The 23,546-nt window shown below is 46.3% G+C and overlaps 1 protein-coding gene across 1 annotated transcript; it reads left to right on the top strand.

Annotated features, from left to right (window-relative positions):
• The first annotated feature begins 1,453 nt into the window (after positions 1 to 1,453).
• LOC121674522 (serine/threonine-protein kinase SBK2-like) lies at positions 1,454 to 11,407 on the top strand. Its single transcript, XM_042048920.1, is given in 6 exon segments — positions 1,454 to 1,468; positions 1,470 to 1,595; positions 1,597 to 1,689; positions 8,586 to 8,781; positions 9,514 to 9,716; positions 9,973 to 11,407. Coding segments are annotated over 6 exon segments (1,203 nt in total). The 3' UTR covers positions 10,543 to 11,407.
• The last annotated feature ends 12,139 nt before the right edge of the window (positions 11,408 to 23,546 follow it).

Genomic DNA, 23,546 nt, shown 5'->3' on the forward strand with positions numbered 1-23,546 from the left:
CATGTATAAGATCGTGATTGGAGAGAAGGAGAGAGGGACTGGGGGAGTCAGGAAACCTGGGCTGCTTTCCCAGCATTACATTGTAACTGTAAATTGTAGCAAGTCCCCAGGGACATTCTTCAGTTCTTGCTTGTCTCTCAAGTAGAGGCAACAGCCTCACACTTTCCACCAGAAGACTATAGGTTATACAGGGTCCCTGCTTCCGGAGAGCAGTGGCTATACTACCCCTTTTATCCCAGTGCTGAGTTCTTGGATGTTGGATATATTTCTTCAGTACACTCACATCACCCTTAGCTGTAATGTTCCTGCCTGTAGGGACTTTGCACATGAAGGCTGTTACCAGTCACACCTTCCAGAATGGGTGTGAAGGAGCAGCCTTGAATGGCACAAGACCTTTGGGTCACCAGTACAACAATCTCACACCCCACCTCTTATCCAGAAGCACAGGGACAGCTGGGAGCCTGACTGTGCTACTCCTCTTGCCCTCTGATTTGCACCATCACTGAGTGGCAGCACACTGGCTCTTCACAGGCCTGTACGGGCAGACCAGTTCATCTCACCTCGCTGCCCCTGTGTGGGGCAAAGCACTGAGTGACAGCCCTTCACACAATTATTTTCCCTTCTGAGATCATGTGAAAAGGTTCAGGCCTGTGCTGGAGACCCAGAGTACTTATGTTTATGGGGGCTGCTCTTCTTTCCTCTCTTAGACTGTCTTTAACCTCTCCCAGTCTTCCTCCCAATTCTCTGCCAGGGAGTGCTGAGGCTCATCACTACAAGTGTCCAGCATGGCTCTGGCTCTAGGGAACAGGGAGGCCAGTGCTGTGACACACCTGTGTCACAGCTGCATGCACCACTGCTTCAGATACACAAACTGATCCACTTCCTTGAGAGAAAAAAAACAGTGTTTAAGAGCCAAGATATAGGACCTGCATGGTGTCCATGCACCCAGGAGATGTTTTCATCTCCATGCTCAAGTGGAAGCAGGAAGACCTTGGCACAGGAGTATACTCTGGGGTCAGGTACTGAGAACAGGTGAAATGCTTGCAAGTCATCATAGTTATCATTAATAATTTCAGCCTCACCATCACGCTCTGCAGCCCTGGTGTGTGTGAGGACCCTGACCCACTGGGCCTGAAGAGGGGTCGTTGAACCAGCCATGGTTTGTGCCTGGTCTCTGATGCTCACTGGCACGGGCACCTTTGGTAGCCAAGGACAAGCACTGGCAGTCCACGGTTGTTCTGATCGCTTCCATCAGGAACGGATTCTTACTTGGCACAGCCCCAGAGCAAGGACCACGTTCCAGCCCAGGGAGCTGCTTTGCTCCCTCAGCTGGAGCAAAGAGCTGAACAAGGCGGGTCTGCCAATGGTCCCTGTGGGTTTACAATGCTATGGCTAGAGCAGAAACAATCCCACCCCGACTTCTGAAACACATCCCTCTCCATTAAGACGGTAGATGGATAGTCCTTTCCTCCCCCCTTTCCCCCTCTTTTCTTCCCTTCCGAAGGTCACCTTCAGCGGGGAGGCAGTGTGCCCCCAGGTCCAGAGCCATGGGGACGGGGCGGAGCGTCACGCTTGGCCCCGTAGCGCCTGGCAGCCCCCTCCGGCTGCTGGCGCAGGCTGAGCCCGGCGGCTGCGGCGAGGGGAGCGCGGCAGTCGCGGCTGGCTGGCTGTCCTGCGCTGCTGGAGAAGGTGAGAGGCTTAGTACAGGCGGGAAAGGAGAGTGGGAAGGGAAGTTGCAGCGGTGGCAGGATGAAAGACACTGGACAGGCATATAAAAGGGCACCCACCCCTCTCAATCTGGTTTTGGAGGCTTGAGAGTGGTGTGCCGGCACAATGCGGAGCGCGCCCATTTCCCACAGCGGGCTGATGGAGAGCTCGTTGGTGGCTTTGCCCTGGGAGGCTGCTTTGCGTCCACTCGTGTCCGGCCGCATGGTGCTGCCGTACTGGCGGGTTGGCTGGGAGAAACGGGTGATGTGGCTTGGTCCCAGTGGGATTGCTGCCGGTTTCTGTCCGAGGAGGCTGCTGTGCAGAGGTTGTGGTGTGCTGCGTGCTGTGGAGAGGCTTACGGGGCTCTCCGGGAAGGCTGCTGAGTGTCTCTGCCCCAGAACAGCAATACACAGTTCTGCAACGGGGACAGTCATGCCATGCTCGGCAGCGAGATGAAGCACTAGCCTGCTGACGAGTTTTAGAAAGAAGTTCATAAATCTACCAGTAATAAGGCCAGAAGCAAACATTGCGATAATCTGTTCTTATCCCTTGTCGTATTAAACGTGGTTTGCACCAGAGCGGACCTTTTAGGAAAAAAAAGTGCCATTCTTGAGCCAAAAGTTAGGGGGATGGAAGGATATCCTTCCATATTGTTTGATGAGACTTTTAGGGGCAAATATCCTTCTTCACAAAATCTGCACCACAACAGAGGTCTGAAGTGGCCTCACTTCAGCGTCTTCTGTTGGTTTTATTATAATGCTTCTACCTAATTGGGAGAGCCCTTTTTAGTGAAATTCCAGTACTTGGGAAGGTACATACAGGTGATGAGTAACTTCTTCACTATCTGTTTGATAAGCTATAAAGACAGCTCCCCTGGAAGTTTCCCCTGTAATTTTCAACCCTGTTGTCATTGTCATGACTTTCTCTGGTCCTTTTTCTGTCAAACTGGGGACACCAATGCTAGCTTGCTGAACTGTGGGCTCACCAGTATCATTAAAAAGATAGAAAACATCCAGTATCTGGTTCTGTTGATCTATCACCTGCCCTCCAGAAGAGTTCAGGAAATTTACCCAGGCTTTCTTCACATCAATATATTTTTAACATTTCAAGAAACATCGGTATATTTTTAACTTTTCAAGAAACATTTGTATTCAAGAAGAATACAAAGCAGAGCAAACTGAGAAAATTAATTTATTATAAAAATACAAATTCCACTGGTGTGTGATATTCTCAATTGTAGAGAAGAAGCTGTTAACAGGTGGCCAGCTCTTCAGAAATACAGCTTCCCTAACTCAGCTGATTTTCAGAGATTAAATTTCAGATTGCCTCACGGCATCTGTATGTAGGAACCTCTGCAGAAACTGGAGTTCACTGTAAGAGGCACATCGCCTCAGAACAGATCTCTTCTTTTGTTACAATCATCTCAGCCTACGTGAAGCTGAACAGCTGTCTCTTTTTTGTTTACAGTGAAGCTTACCTTCTTAATTTAGCATCTGGAAAATGCTAGTTTGCCTCTCACTGCTGATGTTTTCTGTGTCTAATTATTTTTGGGCATTCTCTTCAGCAAAGTGAATGCAAAAGTGGAATCTGCAACATCAGTAATCCTTGTACTGTTATGCTCTTAGACTTGTGTCTGTATCAGTAAGATGTGTATCTCTATCACTGCAGATTATTCCTACTGCCATTCTGTATCATCCAATGTATTAAAGCCTGCAAGGGAAGTGAGGCTATACCAGATCTACATTTCTGGATTTACATAGTGCCCATTAAGCAGCATGAAAAATCTAGATGTGTCTGATTAATACTACTTTTTTTTCCTGTCACCTATCTAATGCCAGACTAAAATCCTGACTTCTTTGGTCCTTTGAAACACTTTTGTATGTGTGTATGTGCATGCACTAGTTTTGTGAAGCAATGCATTGTCTACCCAAACCCTTTTTGTGCCATTTGCAAACATTTTCTGGATGATTTCAGTGTTTTTGTCTAGATCATTGACAAAGGTAAAAGTATTATAACAGAGTCAGGATTTAAAAAAAAATAATTGTTTAAGGTAAGAACACCAATAAAATATGATATTTTCCACTATATACTGGGCTTTCAGAAATTAATTAAAAATGTGTGGCTTCTTGGTTTAGACCAATGCCAGGATGAATTTGTACAGATAACTTCCAGGAAACGACCAGAGAATGGGACATTTCTAGCAGGTGCTATATGAACCAATACCAGCATGAGAACTGCTTCAAACCAACAGTTTAGAGGATAGTGGGAAGTGCCTGCAGGTGGGGTCCTTACACAGCCCCTAAGCAGAAGTTTTATAACAACAGAATGAAGTGATCTGAATTACTTGGTACACTAAATCCATTTGAGCAAAATGTGCTTTACTAAACATGGTGCAAAAATATTCAGGTAAAAACCAGGTAGGCAGCACCCGTAAATGGACAGGAAGAGGAAGTGAATTTTTCCCCCAACATTCCCCAGTAACTGGGAAAAACTCTGAACTCATAATGGAAATATAAAGTAGTACAGCCTGTGTGTTGTTCCCACAAAAGGAGATCTTGAGGCCACAGAATGAGGCAGAGGGGAATTCTAGCTGAGTGCGTGACAGGAGACATTCTCCCCAAGACAGTCAGGGTTTTAACATGGGGGATGGGAGGAGAAAAATGATGAGGCTTTAGAACAGGGCCATGAAGCAGATCTGAGAGCTGGACAATCGGGCTGGACAATCTGAGAGCTTGGTTTGACAATTAGACAGAAGGTTATTTGAAGGCATTGAACCAATAAGAAGACTGAGGGGTGTCTTGATCAGAGAGCATAGAGATGCTTATTCTCAATTCAAAATGTGACCACATCTTCTGGAAGCATCACATCTGTTTTTCAGCTAACTGGTGCAGGCACTACAGAAGCACAGTGTGACAGGTGCTTTGTGAAGCCTAAGTAAAGCATTGGTTAAATGCATAGCCTGAGCTTCAGTCTGATAGTTTTAGTCAACATAATTAACTGCAAATATGTTCTCATAGCCTGTGGTCATACCTCTGACCACAGTGCATATAAACCCTCCAAGAGTCCCAAGAAATTTAACAGATATTAAAAACCTATTTTCTCTATCTGAGGAACTTCATGGGCAGGTTAGGTAAATTCAGATTAGGGTATCATATAAATGTGTAACAGCAAGAATTTTTACACTGGCATTTATAATTGACCAATTGTCATTGGATCAAGCCTGAATGACTTTTTGTAAGAGATGCCCCAGATGCTATTTATCATTTGGTTTGTATTAAGGTTCTGCAGAAGGTCAGACAAGAAAGTGGACTCCACATGCCATATGCTCAAGGCCATTTTTAATAGAGTATCTTTGATATGAGAAGAGGCTGAAACAGCTGAAACTCTTCAGCTTGCAAAAGAGAAGGCTCAGAGGGGACCTTACTGGTGTATATAAATATCTGCTGAGAGGGAATGAAGAAAAGGGAGCCAGACTCTTCCAAGCAGTGATCATTGGTGGGAATCTCCATCTGTGGAGATATTGAAGACCTGGCTGAACACCTTCCTAGACAAGATGCTTCAATTGCTGTTGCTTGAGCAGGGGAATTGGATTAGATGATCTCAAGAGGTCCCATCCAACCTAAACACCTCTGTGTTTTTGTCATCATGGCACTGTCTCTGTTGTACAGAGATCACACTGTCTTTGGCTTTTGACATGTATGAAGTGCTTTTCTGCACTAAATACATTAATCATTTTGGTTGAAGAACCAGAATAACATTACCTGGACTAGGACATTGTATCTCCATAGGCTAGATCCCCCTCAGCTTCTCAGGTGGTTCAGAAGTATCCTGTGATGGTGTAAAGGATGTGAGCTTTTTGCTGCTGTAATTAGAGATTCTTTTGAGGAATTACAGTTTCTCACAAGTCAGCAGGCTGGAAATAAGACCTCTAGCAGGGGTGAAGCACAGAAAGAATAGTGGAGGAAAGAACAGTTTTGAATAGGACTCTGCCTGCTGCCTTCAATACAGCACAGCCAAATGGTGAATGCATCCTGGTCAGGGCCCTGGAGACCTTCTCCTCAGTGCTTGTCAATCTGCACAGGGAAAATGACACTTTAGAAGGTATCAGAAGTAGTGCAGATCACCCAGGCACACTTTACTCAGCAGTGACCCGGATTGGATCCTCACTTACCTTCCTAGCTAGTCGCAGTGGCATCTCAAAGAAAGACCTGACAACGCTGGCTATTTTCTCAAGTATGGACTTTGTCTTGCAATTCATGACTTCAAGGGCAGCAAGGGCCAAAGTCTGCAAACTGTTCTGGAGTGACTGCAGCTGGGGCTTCCTTCATAAGGAGCCCTGATCAGACCCACAGGTCACAGGCCCTCAAGAAACTTTACCCATATCCTCTTGATGATCTGTTCTTCTAAGCTGGCTCATTCACTTTAGTGCTCTCCTCTGAGCCTGCACCATTTTTCCTCCCATGCTATTGGGGCCACAGATGGAAGTATGGATCTATTCCAGCTATATTGCAGTTCACTTGAACTGTGGAGTGGAAGAATACAAGAGTTTTTGGGATTTGGGTGGTTTTGGGTTTTTTTATTGCAAAAGCTTATGGACTGAAATGTTTTGACTCCCTGAAGTGAACTGAGAACCAAGGATATACAGAAAAACATATCCTCCCACTCACAAAAGCAAGTGTTTGCATAGTAAATAGGAGAGAAGTAATGCACCTAATGAAATGAATGAATCATGTTATAAATAATGGAATACAAATAAAACATTAATTAATATCTATCTAAAAAGTACATAACTATTGAATAATACGTAGAGTTGATGCAACAGGAAGATTCTAACCTTTGGGCTAAATAGCAGTAACAAGTGGCCAGCGTACAACGGAAGAAATTTTACCTGACTCACGTTTGAGATTTTCAGCTATCTAAGAAGACTCTGAACCATTTTCTGACAAGAACTTGTATATGACCATGAATTTGATATAGAAGAAACACTGCCTCACAGAAAAGCTATTTTGATATTTTTTTCCACAAATACTCATATAATGTGTTCTTCAAATGACAAGTGGACATCTCTCCTATTGTTCCACTCCACTATTTAATGTGGCTTTATCTTATCTAATATCTATGCCTTTCCCAGGTCTATTACATTTTAGGTGTTTTCTCTATATTCAACTTAAATTTTTCTCTCTATAACACCTAAATGTGGAAGCACCAGTTTGGAAATATTTTGGCAGGGTGGGTCCATTTGTGGGTTCTGAGATGCCCTTGCTGTCTGGAATTTCACAAGCCCTGTTGGCTGGGGAGCAAACAGGAGGACATCAAAGCAAAATCTCTAAAATACTTCCCAGACACTCTTTCCCAGAGTTCTCCCCAGCCTTCCATTTATTCCCTCCCATGCAAACATTTGTTCATTGTTGTACTCCCTACTGACTGTACTAAATTTGACTGCTGTTGACTCTCACAGCAAGCCAAAGCCTTTACAGAAAAGTAGGGCCATTTACTTGGCACTTCTGAATTGGATAAGATTTAGAAATGCAGTCTAGGAGAGAAAGAAGGGAAGAGAAGGAGAACCTTCCCACAAATAGTCCCAGGATCCTGTACAAATCCAGCCCTTTTGTAGATTTCCCAGGTTTAAATAATTCTTTTTTCCAAATTTCTTTATTTTGAAGAATGACTGGATTTAGCAGCAGTGGAGTTCCTTTGCAGAAGAGAAATGCGGACATACCGGAAAAAATCCAGTCTGTGAAGACAGCTAAGATATTGGAATATTTCTCATAGGAGGAGAGGCTAAGAGAGCTAAGACTTGATTAGCCTCAAGAAGAGAAGGCTTCTGATCAATGCATATGAATACCTGCAAAAACACACAGCCAGGCGTATCACAGCATCAGATGATACCGAGTGACAGAACAAGAGGCAGTGGGCCTGAAACACAACTTCTATTTAAGCATAAGTAAAATCTTTTTTACCACAGAGGTGATTGAACACTGGAACTGGTTACCCACAGCAGCTGTGGAGTCTCCATCCTTGTAGATATTTAAAACTGGGCTGGGCACAGGACAACGTGCTCTAGCTAACCCTCCTCTGAGCAGGAGGTTGCAGTAAGTGGTCTCCAGAAGTACCTTCTGGCCTTGACCATCATGTGACCTTGCTCCAAAACCAGGAGGGACTCCCAGGCCCAAGGTGCCTTGTTCAGAGCACAAGGAGGTAGACAGGCAGAGAGTGCTGACACAGAGGCCTTAAAATGCTGCATTGTAACTCTCTTGGGAAAGTGAAAATACACTTCTCTGAAATAGGTCTGAAGCAGCCGGCTACAGCTCAAAATGCCATTGATGTTCTAGCTTACTTCCTGTATAAGGCTGCACAGATGAGTGACTTTTGGTCAAAAATGTCATCAGGCATGTGAGGTACTGAGCTCCCTTTGCCTTCCTCAGGGCACTCTGCCTTTTTTTCATGTGCTAGCTGTGCCTCTGCCTAAGGGACAGGTCTGTCTCAGCTGCTACCTCAAGGACTTTCTTCTATAAGCAGTAGAGGTGGGATTCTGAGCAGAGAGACAAGGTCCTGCTGCAGTAAGCTAAGGTGGGTGGCTGGGTCATGCTTGAAAATCTGGGATTCTGCTAATGTTTTGCCTGTTGTCTAATATTGGGCAAAAGGATTAGAGGATTGAAGGAGGCTCCCTTCAATACAGAAACCTTTTCTACGAGGAGGGGCTTTCCCCAGAGATGTTCTGTATAAAAGTGCAAGTTCAACTCAAGCACAGCAGCAGGAGTGCTCAGGCTCCAAGTGGCAGAAATATGCCCTGCCATGGCATGGTTGTGCCGCATGTCCGATTGGCTTTCCCTGTGCATGCTCTGTTGTTCCTGACTCCGGCGGTGGTGTTTCTGCAGCACTCAGTGATGGCCGAGAGCTCAGCTGTGACTGCAGCAGCAGTGGGGAGAGCAGCACCTACCAAGCTAGAGGAGCTCCTGGAGATCACTGCTCAGAGCCTGGTGCGCGCTGAGGTGGCTGAGCACTATGAGGTTATTCGGGAGCTGGGCAGGGGCAAGTATGGCCACGTGATGCTGGTGACCCACAGGCAGAGAGGTAAGGCACTAACTGCGCCCTGTGAACTATTGTGCCTTGTCTCCTCTCCACTCACCGAGGCACAGGGCATGGGGTGGGCTGGTGGCACCTCGTGGCCAGGAACCAGGCATGGCTGGGAGGATTCCCAGGGAGACCAACAGGATGGGGACCTCCCCAGCCAGGAACCATCCCATTACGTGCAGCCAGGGAGCAGGTGATGCCAGGGGACAGCCCAGAACATCTGGCAAGATTATAGTGATGAGACAGGAGCAAGGTCAGGCTGGGAAGTTAATCCACAAGTCAGGATCAAGAGAGTTCACAGATAGGCACCAGCACAGATGTGATATAGATGGAAACAGCAGTCCCACCCCAGGGCTCAGTCAGGGAGTGGAGCCCCAAGCCTGGGCTGAAGTGGTGCCCTGAGGCCCATGGACAGAGGGTGTGAATGAATGAATGAAGGGTGGGCCATATGAGTGCCCTGACACTGCTCTTCCCCAGCAGTCCCAGCTCAGACTGATGGGCCCACATTCCTGAATGTCCCTACTCTGCCCAGGGCTCTTGCGTGTGCCCAGGGCTCCAAAGTCATACCAGTGGCATTGCCTGTTCCCAGACCTGGTGTCCACAGGGTATACCCTCACAAACTTTGGACTAGAGACCTCCCTGTGGCTGTGACTGCCCAGATCTGTGGCTGCTCTGTCCTGCCTTGGTGTGAGTGACTTTCAGAGGAGTCTAACCCACTCTTCCCATCCCCAGGGACTCCTATGGCTCTCAAGCTGCTACCCAAAGCCAGTACAAAGCTGCACACCTTCCTGTATGAATATTGTGTAGCACTGTCCCTAGCCACCCACCCTGCCATCATCAGCATGTTTGGAATTGCCATCGAGTCCAGCCAATACTATGGTTTCCTCTACGAACCAGCGCTGCACAAAGACCTCATCTCTATCATCAAACCCCGCGTGAGTGTTGCTACAAGGCCATGGGGACTGGGGCTGTAGCATTTGGCCCCTCTGAAGGCTGGCTGGGTCAGAGGGAGGGAGGTGAAGGCAATGGGCTGTGGGTCCATCTAGGGTCTGCAGCACTGAAGGAGCCGTGGGCTTGCAAGGCAAGAAACGCGAAGGTCTTTCCCAGTGCAGAGCATTCTGGTGAGAGGCCGGCTGGCAGGGCTGCCGAGGTGCCCCGGGTGCCATCCCGCCCGTCTCTCTCCCTGCGCAGGACGGGATCCCTGAGCCGGCCGCAAAGCAGTGTGCCAAGCAGCTGGTGAGCGCGCTGGAGTTCATCCACAGCCGGGGGCTGGTGTATCGCGACATCAAGCCTGAGAACGTGCTGCTCTTCGACCCCGACTGCCGCCTCGTCAAACTCACTGACTTCGGGCTCACGCGGCCCAAGGGTACCAAGCTCAAGCTGGTGGCCGGTGTAATCCCCTACACTGCCCCCGAGCTGAGCAACACTGCTGATGCCCAGGGGGTGCCCATCGACACCAGCATGGATGCCTGGGCCTTCGGGGTGCTGCTTTTCTGCCTGCTGACCGGCTACTTCCCCTGGGAGCAGAGCCTGCCAGAGGACCCTTTCTTTGAGGACTTCATGCAGTGGCAGGAGACAGGCCTAGAAAAGGACGTGCCCCGGCACTGGAGGCGCCTGACAGCCGAGGCTGCCGGGATGCTGCGGAGCCTGCTGGCTCTGGATCCCGCCAAGCGTGGCCCCGTCAGCGGGGTGCTGCGCTACGTCGACTACCCTTGGCGGCTGGAGGATGGGCGCGGTGAGGAGGCTGCTGTGAAGTCCTAGAGCCTGCTCCCCATGGCAGGAGGGAAGGAGGGTCTCACCCTGCACGGGGCTTCAGGGTTTGGGGCACTGTGGTGGCCTGGCCGTGAAGAGGCTATGGTGACACAGAGAGCAACTTCTCTGCAGCACTGTCCCTGCTGCCACAGAGTCAAGCTCTTTCCCCAGCTGATGGTCCTCATCCCATGACTCAGTGCTGCCCAGCGCCACCTCTTTGTGTTTCCATGGAGTTTGAAACACAGCTTGGAGCCTCCTTTCTCTTGGAAATGACTGTCTGTGTGTGAAGCATCTACTTGTCTCCTAGCCACAGGAACTCCAGGGAGTTATTTAGGCTGCAGCAGCACCTGCCTTGTCTCAAAATAGAGCAAAATACGCACTTTTGTGTTGCTCTGTGTGGCTCTTTTTCCCTCATAATAAATGCCTGGCGGGACCCACCTGCTGTCAGAGAGCAGGGAGCATGTCAGAACTTGCAGCCATCTCAGGACAAGCTGTCCAAGGCAGGGGCCATCTCTGAATGCTGCCTAGGCCTACACCAGGACCCTTGGAGGGTGGCTTTGGGCTGGTGGAGTGGAGGGGCTGGGGAGACCCTAGCATGTGGCTGGGGAATGATTATGGAGTTGAGGTTATCTCATGCCAGCCCAAGCACATGTCTTCCCTTGTACTGCCTTCAGGTCCTAAGACAATGTCCTTCATGCTCTTTTAGAGGCCTGGTTACACCTCTAGAAGACCTTCCTTCTCCCCTTTCCTATCACTTCTTTAGCCTGTTCTTAGACACACACTTCTCCTAATCCTCAATATCCTCCTAGGTGCACATTTTAATCCTGAAAAAGGGTAGCAAAGAGAGAATTAGGGATTAGTAGCCCTTCTTACTTTTCTACCTCTTTCCAATCCCCAGGATTATGGTGTTGGTAATAATCCCTTCCTCCATTTAACCTGGTCTTTTCCTGGAAACATTCGCAACTCATTTTCCACCCTCAGGGGCTTCCTAACTTCTAAAAATGCAGTGTTCCAGCACTATACTGTCTAGCATCTCATCTTTTTTTTTCATCTCAGACCCTTTCCTGCACACACTCTTTCTTCTATGCTTCCCCGACCTCCAGCTCTTTTTTTCCAGCTTCTTCTCACCCACTGGCATTTTATCACTACTTAACTACTCTACTAACATTACCCATCACCTGGTAAACACCTTTTGCTCACTCCTCTCTCAGCAACATTACTTCTGTACTACTATTTTGTGCTGTTCCTGCTCCTTACATCACCTATGCCTTGTGTCTTCCTTCCAGCTCCCCAGCATACCTTACCAAATAGCATTATGCTCACACTGTCCAAGGTACAGTTTTCTTCTGCTTACTTCCATCTCTTAGAATCTTTCCTTACTTGAAGTCATAATAAATGCTGCTCAATTCCAGCCTGCTGATATTTGGCTTTAACTGCTCTTTAATCACTGTAAGAATAGCAGAGGAATGTTAAGGTGCCAACACAGTTCCTGTATTTAAAGTGAAGAAGCCTTAAGACCAATGGATCTAAAGGCCAGGGAGCTGGCAACTATCCAGTGAAAAATAATGGAAAATTTATTACAGATGCTTGTTAATAGAGAATTACAGAAGAGGAATGTGGCTTTTTGGAATGAGATATTCAATTTTATTATAAAGTTGTGTTTGATAAGGTAAATTCATAGCATTATGGTACAGAGTATTTGTAAGGCATGAGCTATTGATAAAAAGAGAATTATGGTATGTTGTAGTGATTCAGAAGATGCACTATGCAAAGTCCATAAAATATAGAGCAAGTGGATTGAGAACTTTCAATGAAGAGAAGAAATAATTGTCTGCTTGGAATGCTCTTTGGTTATTTTGTTTGGTTTCTGAAGGGATCAGTTGTTAAATGAAAACTGATTAATATTTCCAGCCATGATTTTAAAGAAAATACAAAGCCACTGCAGGTAAAACCCCATAGATGACACAAACATGAATAGGGTGGAACAGGCCACTCAAAGCCTGGATCTGGATAACTTGGTAAGTTGAGTATATTCAAACAAAATACATTTTCTTACCGGCAGGAGAAACATAATCAGGTAGGAGCACATAGGAATAAAAGTCATCCTTACAAAAAGACCCCTAAAAACTTACTGAGTCACAGAGGATACACTAGATTACATGAGTTCTTATTGTGCTGTCCTGTTAAAAAGGCAAATGGGCTCCTTGCATGGCTAAAGAGGTGCAGAGAGTAGGGGTGGTCAAATCTTCAGCAAAAAGATCTAACAAGATTCCTGCTGGCCTAAATATGAGTGTGGAAAGTAGGAGTGAGTGATCAGTATTTGATGCCTCATGGGAAAATCCTGGGTATGGCATCACATTTACAGGCAAGCTGGAAAACTGGAGGCAGCTCAGAAGAGAACCATGGTGGGACTGTGGTTTAAGGCTGTAAGAAAGCCTTAAAGAAAGCAATGAGCTAAACTATTTAAAATAGGATGACTGGATGGTGATTTGATTATGGTATAGAATACTGAGAAGAAAATACCACCTACTAATGACCTATTTCAATTTGAGAATGATCCAAGAGCAACCATGAGAGGCTGAAGCCAAACACTCCAGTAGTGAGGTTCTTGCCTACTGAAAGAAACCATCATATGAGCAGAAGCTGAGAGAATGGGGAAAGTTCAGCCTGGACAGGAGAAGAGTCAGGGTGGATCTTATACCTCTTCAGACTTCCAGGCACGAGTATAAATTGTGAGAGGGAAGGCATTTAAACATGACAAAAATGGCTTTATGTTGATGGTGGCCAAGCTTTGTAACACTGGTTATGTGTCTATGGCTTCGGAGATACTCAAACGATGATTGGACAAGACTCTGGCAAACTTTATCTAGCTGTCTCTTTTTTGGGAAGGACATTGGTGTAGGCAATCTTCATACATCCTGTCTGGTATCAACCATGCTGTGATTCCACAACATTTTTTTATTTTGAAGGCACTCTGTGTTGTAGCTAAGGATGTTTAGGGCTCCCAAATGTCTCTCTTTTGGAATTGCTCAGCATGGTCTCAGCAAAGCTCGGCAATAAATGCAAAACTAGCTTGACAAGAAAGGGTTAGCAAGATTTTAGGGTTTATTCCAAACTAAAGTGAACCTGAACTGATGGAATGCTGACATATTTGGGGAAACAGATCAAGCTGCCCAATGCCATCAGGACCCAGGCTGTTTTTTTTGCAGGAGCCAATTATGTCAATGTGGATCAGGGATTCGGTGCTGTCTGACAAAGATGATGTGGCAGAGGCTAATTGCAGTGAGAAGAGGCAGTGACCAGGATTGTTTCTCTGTCTCCTTTGTCACAGAGCCTTGAGACTTTGGTAGAAGGGGTTTCTGCTCCCAGAAGGTTGTGTGATGCAGAGTGAAGTGATGAAATCAGCACTGTGACTGCATCATGCATGTGATGGTGGTGGAGACCGGGCTGCAATGAAGCAAGCACAGATTTGAGCACAGTGGCAAAAAGCCCTGCCTTGAGCCAAGTCCCCAGCCTGGGCTCCTTTTCTCAGTAGCTTGTTCATAACTGCAGCTGGATTTCTTAAATCAATGAATAAACAGACCTGGCAAAGACTATCCCCAGGAGGTCTGGAAAAGGATCTGGTTGCCTCCATCACCCCCAGAGCAGCTGTTGGGAGAGGCTGAATGGAACGGAGCTGTGTGCAAACATGCCGGCCCTTTGCACGTGCAGCCTCTGGCTGCAGGAGGGCTGGCCAGGTGCCCAGCACCATAAAGGGCAACATTTCAGCTAATGTAGGCACGAGGGATAGGGTGGATCTGGTGTCATCCCCAAAGGGGCATCAGGTGGCTCTTAAGGGGAGGGAAAAATGAGGTACTTCATTCTTCTCTGGGATGGAATGAAGAGATAAAGTGGGTAATTCAATTCAACCGAGCTCACCACACTATGTGAGTTCTGGCTGCAGGTCCAAGAAGTGTGAATCCAGGCCCCGGTGCCTGCAGCACACTGCAGGAACAGACTGGGAGCATGGATCCCATGGATTTTGGCGGGCTGTATGGTCTATATTTCTGGATCCCCTTGTGCACCTCACTACGGATTCTGCTTCCACTTCTGCACTGTCAGTCCACATGGCTCCTCAATAGTTACACTCAGCAGCAGCCTGGGGAATGTGGTGCAGATCAGAGACTGTAGGGTGTAGAGAAAGTATGGGCCAGCACTTCGGTACTGCAGGGGGAAGGGCGATGGGTTGAGCCTGGATCTGTTAACTGCACAGATAGTTTGATTGTAACTCTTCTCCCAGTTAGGAAGTGTTTTAGGGAGAAGTGAAAGTGAAAGTTGTTTGCTAGACAGAGATGTGAAAATTCAGGCAGATTTGAAAGTGATGACCCCAGTCGTGATAATGGTTAAACAGTGCCCCGGATAAGTCATCTCAGAATTAAAATACTGAATGTTAAAGAGAGGTGTAGGCAAATTATTTGGGCTAACCACAGGTCAGCAGTGTCCCCAGCACAGAGACTGTGTTGTGACACTGGCTGGACTCAGGACATAAAAGGCAGGGTAGGACCAAATTGCATAGTGGAGTCAAGGTCATCTCCTTTTTCTACAGGAAGAATGATGGAAGTCACCCTTATTGGACACTGGAGCAATGACTAAAGGCAGGGTAGAGGCCCAACCTTCATGAATTTAGCAGTTAGGCTTCTGGAGTGATTTCTAGAAGCTTCCATGTAACTTTCCTTCTGCCTTGTCCACTCCAATGCTATGTTATTTCCATCCCTTCCCACTTAAACCCCCTTAAGTATCATTACTGTGTTTGAATCAGTTTCTTAGGAAGGGTAGTATTTCCCAGCTTTCCCTGAACAAGACCACATGCTGACCACCCTTTGTGACCCTTCCCACTCCACCCACAAATGTCAGGTCTTGATACTGCAAAAGGACTGAGCACCAGATACCAAAAATGAGTGGGGGAAAGCATCTCAGGCCAGGGAATATGATAGGGCAGATGCAGGACTGCATGATGTGTGAGCCTGACTCCTCCCACACTGCTTGTTCTTGAGTTTTCTTTCACTTCAAAGACAAATCAGGCCAGAGCTTTGTTAAAAACCATAAAATATGTCCCTGTTCTGAGCAACTCTCCTTCTGAGCACAGGGATGGAAAGAGAAAGTAGATAGGGAATAGAAATGGTGAAATTTGTTACCTTTCATTCTTACTTGTGTAGGGGCATGTTGATGATAACTACAACCCAGCTGATGTCTTCTAGAGCTGCCTGTAGCTGAGAAGCCATGAGAAGTCATAAAATGCCATTGTCATGCCGAAGAGTTGCAGGATATAAAGTGGCTGGATGTCCTGGGTTGCAGTGTATTCTATTACCATCCCCATCAGCTGTTAAAATCAGGTGGGGCAGTGTTTCCTTGCCTCCTCCCCCCCAGACTATCTTGCTGTTAATTGCCCATCATTGTCCTGCCGCCTGACTCAGAGATAACTCCCTCCGGACTATCTTCTGTTAATGAGCCTAATCAACACTTGGCCTCATGACTCGTTACCCCATTGTGAGATGCTCCACCCAGAGGGAGGAACCAAGCATCCCATCGTGGATATAAGCTGAGGCTGAACACCAGAGACACTGGGCTTCCCACTGGATTTCCAGAGGACAGGAGCTACACAGCCACCACTGGGCTTCCAGAGGAAGAGCAGACTGCTTCACTACAGGATCACTGCTTCAGAGGACTGCAGCCACCATTCTACCAGACTGCTACCACCACCCTGCCTAACAGGGTGTCAGGTTGTACCTTGACTCTGTCAGTTTGACAGTGTTTTCTTTTACCTTTTTTTTTCTCCTTTTCTTTAATTTCCATTAAATTGTTATTCTGACTTGGTGCCTCCCACTGGTTTGTTTTCAAACTAGCACACTGGAGTACAAGATACCTGGAATTTCAGTTTTTAGCCTTTTTTATCTCTATCCTGCATCCCTGGGTGGAGATGAAGAAACCAGAGGGAAACACCTCAGACAGTGAGATCAAAGGAACCGCCTCGGTGTTTTTCACATCCCATAGCTTGGGTTGCACAGCACCTTGCTACCCATACTGTAATTTTAGTTCCCCTTGTGCTGCACTGTGCTATCTGTGTTGCTGCTGACCACAAGAAGAGAAGTTAACACCACTAAATCCCCTAATGGCCAGTATCAGCCAGTATCCTAGACTTCCCTACTTAGGATGCACTGAGGTCTGACAGCCAGGCACACCAGCCAATACTCTGGGCTTGCCCATATACAGGTCTGCCTGTTGCTGTGGTGCATTTGTTTTTTTTCCCCAGGGCTGACAGGCAGCTGGGCATGTTTATAAGCCTGGTGCCTTGGCTCAGCTTTGTGCAAGAGAGGGAGGAAAGGGGATTTGGCCTGGCCCAGGGTGGTGACAGAAGGCAGTCATGGTTGTCACACAGACTAATTGCACTTCTAACCCTCTTTGCTGTTTACAAGCTGCCCCCCACCAAGGACTTGTGACTCTGGCTGGCACCTGCATCTCAGGGTAGACTCACACAAGGCTCTGGCTTCCCTGGTAGCCACCTTCTGTGTGCTAACTCAGAGTGCAGCTTCCACCTGTACTTTGCTGACGTATTTCTTAGGGGATAGCAGGAAAAAGGACTCATGACTGAACAGATTTATTTAAGTGTGGTGCTTAGGAGAAAATTTATCTTAAGTGGTAAAACTAGTTTTTTTAAGTGTGTATCTGACATCTAGATATACAGAGCTGGCTTCAAGCAAAGCAGTCATGTTACCATGATAGAGGTTGTGCAGATGTCTTCAAACAGCTGCTTGAACAGTGCTCTGTCCTTGACCCCAGAGCTCCCCAGTGCCTGGCTCAGCCGGTTGTCTTCCCTTGCACTGGAGGAATAGGAGATGGAAGCAGAGCAAGGACAGAAATGTCAGAACATTGGTTGACATCTGCAGAATCTGCTCTTTCCAAATTCAGGTAGAGAAAAAGTGGCAGCTTTCACATCCCGTTGTTCTGTCACTAACAGTTGTTGCAGCTGACATTTGCTTTGAGATACTGTTTTATCTTCCTCATCAGGACAGTAAATCTCGCAGACATTGCCAAATGCAGAGCTAACTCATAATTGTCTTCCCCAGGGGCATCATGGACAGGCTTAACTCCTGACAGTTCCTTCAGCAGAGCCTCTCTCTGCTTTATCCTGCACCCCTTTCCACAGTTGCTGCATAACTTTTGGCTTCTCAGACCTCTTGGAAGGAACCAAGACACATTTAGTTGTTCATACCTTTATGATATGATAAGCCCTTTGTTGCCTACAGGTCAAATCCCTGAGGTGTGGATTTGTTTACCCATCCAAACCCCTGGAAGTGAGTAAGATGAGCAAATGGTAAACCTCCATGCCTTTGAACTGGACAATACAGATTAAGTGCAGGAATTTCACAACACACCAGATTTACATGATGGATTGAAGTACAGACAGACCCATGCCTGCCCGAGTCCAGGACTCAGCATTGTTGCATACAGCCACATCTCTATCATGGAGGCATGATAGGAAATAACTGTGCTATCCTCAAAGGTCCAGATCATCCCAGGTGGGTGGTGAGAGCTGCTCCATGGATATGAGGCTTTGGTAAAATTACAGTGCTCACACTGCTGTGCACTGACATCCCTTACATTGAAGAAAGGAAATTACCAGGGATTCTTTTCCTCCTTCATCTATGAGGAACTTTCAGGAATTTTCCTTCTGTGGTACAGCTTATTTTCTATTTCTTGCATTTTGTTCAGTCTCTCTCACTCCTTAATCTCTGCTTCTGTATCACTTGTCCATCCACATTTTCACCTTGCTGGGATCATCCTGGTGCAAAGGAAGTATCCTTTGATACCAGACCTTGGAAGACTTTATATTCTCAAGAAGCAACACAGGGCACTCACTGTACAAGTCAGTGGCTCCTTTCACTCATGTGGGAGAGGTGCCACCCATTTGGATCAATTCACCTCCTTGCACCACTGATCTGGGGACTGTAGCAAGAAGCAGCATGCACTTGTGTCCTCAGGTTCTCCTCTCTCACAGCCAGACTGCTCAGAGTACTTCAGAGAAGACTGCAGTGCCTTTATCCCATCAGGACTGTTTATGCCTCAGCTGGAAACATAGGAGAACACTTGCACAAAGAGAAGCTCCTGTTTGGGTACTGCTGGTAGTGGGGTAGGAGGGGACTTCAGCAGGCAAGTTGGGTGGCTTCTATTCCCAGCACCGGCGGAGGTGAGTGCTGAGGAAGCTGGACCTCCTGGTGATTCTCTGCATGTCTTTGAAGGTATCCATTGCCAATCTCTGTTTGAGTTTACCATTGCTGGGCTGTCCCAGGAACTGCTGAACTCATTGGTCTCTTCTGTACTGCTCCATATGGAAATCTGGGGATGAAGTGGGAGCCACGACAGGCAGCCATTCTGCCCTATCCCTGCACAGCCTGCTACCCTCCCACTGGTTCCTGGCTACACAAGGGCATGTCAGGAATTGGATAGGGCTGGCAGAGACCTGGCTGTAACAGGATGCCCCTGTCCTTTCCTTTCTTTCTGTAACAGGAGAGAAATGAGTTTATGGCATGTGGTGTGTGGGGGCTGCCAAGTGGCACTGGTGAAAAGAATGGTGGCACCTCAAGAGGGTAGCTTGCCACCCACCACCACAAATCTGTTTGGTTCAATGAGTGGAAGCCTTGCTGATAAGCAATTTGGACACAAAGCAAAGTCTTGAGCTGCAACGTGGGTCGCCCAGCAGGCTGGAAACTATACTTTAGTAATCCTGACTTCAGGTCTCCTTAATCGTTAGATGTATCACTGTTCTTCCAGAGTTAGGCAGAGAACTGCAAGTCCTGACCCTGACTGCTCATTTTCCTTTCCACTCATTCCCTTCTTACCTCATGCTAGCGAAAGCAAGGGCAATAATGTCTGTATGGACCCAGGTCCTGTTTCCTGTGCTTCCAGTTTTTGGCGTGGCTACTTATTTTGCCAAGCTCTGATACAGATTTTGTTGCTGTCCTTTAGCAGCTCAGGAGACTGTTTTGAGCTCTCTAGCAGAGACAGGATGGCTGGGTATCATCCTTATGTTGGAATTATGCAGGGGAGAGTAGCAGGTAAGGACCAATGCTCAGGTTGGATTAGGCTGGATTTCACATCCCTGCTTCTAAATTTTCATCTTCTTAAGGTTTGAAGAAAATGGCATGGGGAAACTGCTATTTTCCCATATGTAATCCTAATTAGATAATGGTAAAGGAAAAGAAACTCTTTGCTAGAGGAGAGGAACCCTTTCTTACCAAGAGCAATACCAGAGCTCCAGGTCTGCTGCAGGTCTCTAGCAAGGCTGGCTCACTTTAGGCTGGATACTGTTCAGCTCTTTCTTCCGGCTCTTCCCTTTATTCTGGGGTCTCATGGGATACTGGAAGAAATTTCCATGCTGTCCACAAAGCTGTTGCTTTGCAAATCTCCCTCATTAGCCTCAGCTTCATTGTCTTTGTGATTTAAAGATGTATTTACTTCAGAGATAAATCTAGCCACCATTTCATTGACAAATAATTTTCTTGCAATTAGGAGGCAAGGGCTACTACCTGGCAGGCTGCAGACAAGGGAAGAGCTTATGTAGACACATATTGCTTAGATTAAAGGAGTAAATCTCACCCTTCTGTGTAGCTTGTCTGGTAAGCACCAGCACACCAGTCATATCTGGGCAGTCCCTAAAGCAGACAATTTCTTGCCTGTGTCATGGGGCTGAAAAGAAGCATTTAAGAACAGAAAATCAGCCAATACATGTCTTGAGACAGACTTCGCAGCCTCAGAGAAGAGGAATTTATTGGATTGTCTTCACATTCACACATTTTCTTTCCTTATAGTGCTGTCACTAGGCTACTGATTAGGGAATAGCTGAGAATAGTTGCTGAGAAAGGGGTTTATAGCCTTCTCAAACCTTCTCAATTTTCAGGTCTACAGCTTTGCCCCAAGATTTAGTTATATTAGTATGCAGAGAGGATAAATATACGTGTTTACTGTAGGTTAGTAAATCAAGCACTAGATAAATTCAGCATTACATTAGGGGCTGGTAAACTGTGGTAGCATGTAAACTGGGGTATGTGTAAATGATTTCCTGCACATCCTTTCTGTATCCCTGCTCCATGATGGAGCACAGCCTGGGTGTGCACTGTTACTGGTCACTCAGGTCCTGACTTCCACAGAAATCCTGACACACACAGCAGAAGCCAACAGGACCAGGTCTCTGATGTGGACAATCAGGACACCAGATTCACTGAGTTACCCTCTTTGTGTGCTTGGCAAGACTCTGCTAATCTCATCTGTGGCACTGCTTAAACCCTCATAGGAGCTGGCCCATCTTCCTTTAATGAGCTGGAGCAGAGACTGCAGCTCAGATCTGGAAGTAAGGATTATACTCCCACACTAACTACCAGTGGTGTGTGGTCCTGTCCCCTATTCTGCCTTATCTGCAGAGCAATTTCTTGGAGCAAGGTATGATCTGCTTTTTGCATTACCTTAAAGGGACTGTTTCACTACAGGAATTCTCACTGCCACATCTCAGTCCCTTGGATGCTCACACTGCTGCATTGCAGTAGCTGAAGCTTCCAGTGCTGGGAGCACGCCAAGGATTCAAACACCCATACCCACTATAACTCCTGCCTCAGGAATCCAGATTTGCCTGGGACTTAGTAACATGACCTGTTTTCCAGCAGCTCTAAAGTGCTCCCTCCAGAACTGAGTTTCATCTCCTCCCATACTTATTTTCAGCCAGGGAATGAAATCACTGCAGCAGTCTCTGAACTTTGTTGTCCCAGTTAACTTCTGTACTTCTACTGAAAATCATTAATATTCACTGCTCAGTTTTGGAACAGGTACATCCTCTGCTCTCTGCTCTTCCTAACAATCAGGAGCTGGAGGCTACATACTTTCTATATTAGCAAAAGAGAAGAAATTGGTGCAAACTTCCTTTGTCAAGGAAAAGAAGGCAAGGCTGTGATCATCTGTCCATCTCCTGGGAACTCACATGATCCCTGCATGAAATAGCAAGAGAGAGAGCTTGACCCAGATCCTGGGGAGTCAGAAATGGAGCTCCCATGGGATTTGTAGCAGTAGCTTTTCTTAGGAGCGAGTCAATGTAGCTGAAATGCAAGGCAGCGTAGCAAGTGTTAAGAGGATGTACCATTGCAACCTTGTGCCGAAGTTACTTGGCTAAGGATGTTTCCTAAGTGGATTTTCAGTCATTTCAGTCACTCCTTCTTCCCCACTCCTTGGCCCAAATCACCTTCTGTCCCTCTGTGCTCACTCCCAGTCACTAGCACTTGCACTCACTTAACCTTAACTATTAGTGCTGCCCTTAAATCAAAGGCAGTGCTGGAAACTTGCCTTTCCCAGCCTTTGGCCTTCTTCCAATTGCAGCGGACGCGTTAATGAGAAGACCTCATATCGAACTGTCTAGTCAAGGCACTTGCAAAATGCCAGCCAGCACAGTAGCTGGATGTGGAAAACAGAAACCAGCTAACGTCAGCTCAGAGCAAGACTCAAATTCAAAGAGCAGCAGAGAGCAGGGAGAATCCATGACTACTTGGGGTGAGCACATCAAGACATGGTTCAAGGGTTCTTGGAGAAGTGTTATTTTCACTGGAAAACCCAGCTGAGTGTGGGGACCATCAGCTCCTGCCAGTGGGTTGTGGGTACACACACCTAGCAGCAGGCAGCTGGGGAGTCAGTGGTGCACACATAGGGGAATGGTCAGGAGATTGCAGAGGACTTCTCACTTGTGAGCTGGGTGATGAGAATGGTCAGTGAGTGATGAGTACAAGCAGCTGGTAGAGAATTTCCCCACGAGACAGTTCAGTTTAGAGAGTGGGAACTCAGCAATTTCAATGTTGGGCAGTTTTTTTATGATACTCTGAGAACTAGGTGCCATAAGGCACATAAATCAAATCTTGAAACTGAGACAGTGTGAGACCCTGATGCCCTGAGATCAGAGCAGCTGATGTGACACCAGATAGTTCCCTGTGTACATAGCCTCTGTTTGTGCCAGCAGGGAAACCACTCCCTCATGATCTGGAGAGAAAAAATAAATGACATTTTTTAGGAATCAGCTTGGTTACTTACAAGTTGTAGAGAAACGGACGATTTTCTTCACATGGTATAAAAAGGCACCATACTGCATCAGAAATCACAAAACCTTTAAATTCAAAACAGATTTTTAAATATTTGACTTCTATTAATTTTTCTTTTAAAACCAAATAATTTCAAATTAAATGTGAATTCAAGGAAATCTTTTCAAGACTGTTCATTTAATATTCAACTAATCAAAATATTTAAAGGAGGAAAGCAATGTTGCTTCAGTGGCATCTCTGTAAATTTTAATGAGTTAAATGTTTTGTTAATTGAACTTATACAAGATTGACCCAAATATAAAAAAAAAAAATTGTTTTCTCACAGAAATTAGGCTATGGGAAGAATGTACTCTTCCTGTAACTTTGGACTATGCTCCAGGAAAAGAGGTACATCTAAAAGTCTTAGATGTACCTCTTTAGAAGTCTTAGACAGCTACATATTTTTGACAATTGCCTTGTGAGAATCAGAAACAATCTGCCAGTTCACCAGTGTTAGCCAGTTACTCCTTGCTCTTTACATCAGCTAGTTTTATCTATAGCACAAAGTTTGAAGAGCTTGTCTCAACATAGTTAAACTTCCACATTAAACCAAGGGTTTAACCTAATCCAATATCCTGTCTCTTAAAAATAGTTATAAGGACAAGGCAAGCATATAGTCACAATTCCTCAAAGACACTTCCCAGCTTTCAGCAGATTTTGACTTAGGAGGAGCCTGCAGATAGGTGGAGAATAAGTGTAGCGGTCTGTTGGAGTGAAAGCTCCTCTGGACTCAGGCCCAGGGGGAAGCCAAAGCACAGGGGTTGAATTAAAACCTTTGGACAAGCTGACATACATGAAGCCACACCAAAGTGAAATAGAAATAGAGATTTTTAACTTTTAGTAGAAATATATGCTAAGTGCTTTCAA

The sequence above is a fragment of the Corvus kubaryi genome, unplaced genomic scaffold, assembly GCF_017639235.1.
Source record: "Corvus kubaryi isolate FWS band 111438036 unplaced genomic scaffold, C.kubaryi_AGA036_p1.0 68, whole genome shotgun sequence".
Taxonomy (NCBI): Eukaryota; Metazoa; Chordata; class Aves; order Passeriformes; family Corvidae; genus Corvus; species Corvus kubaryi.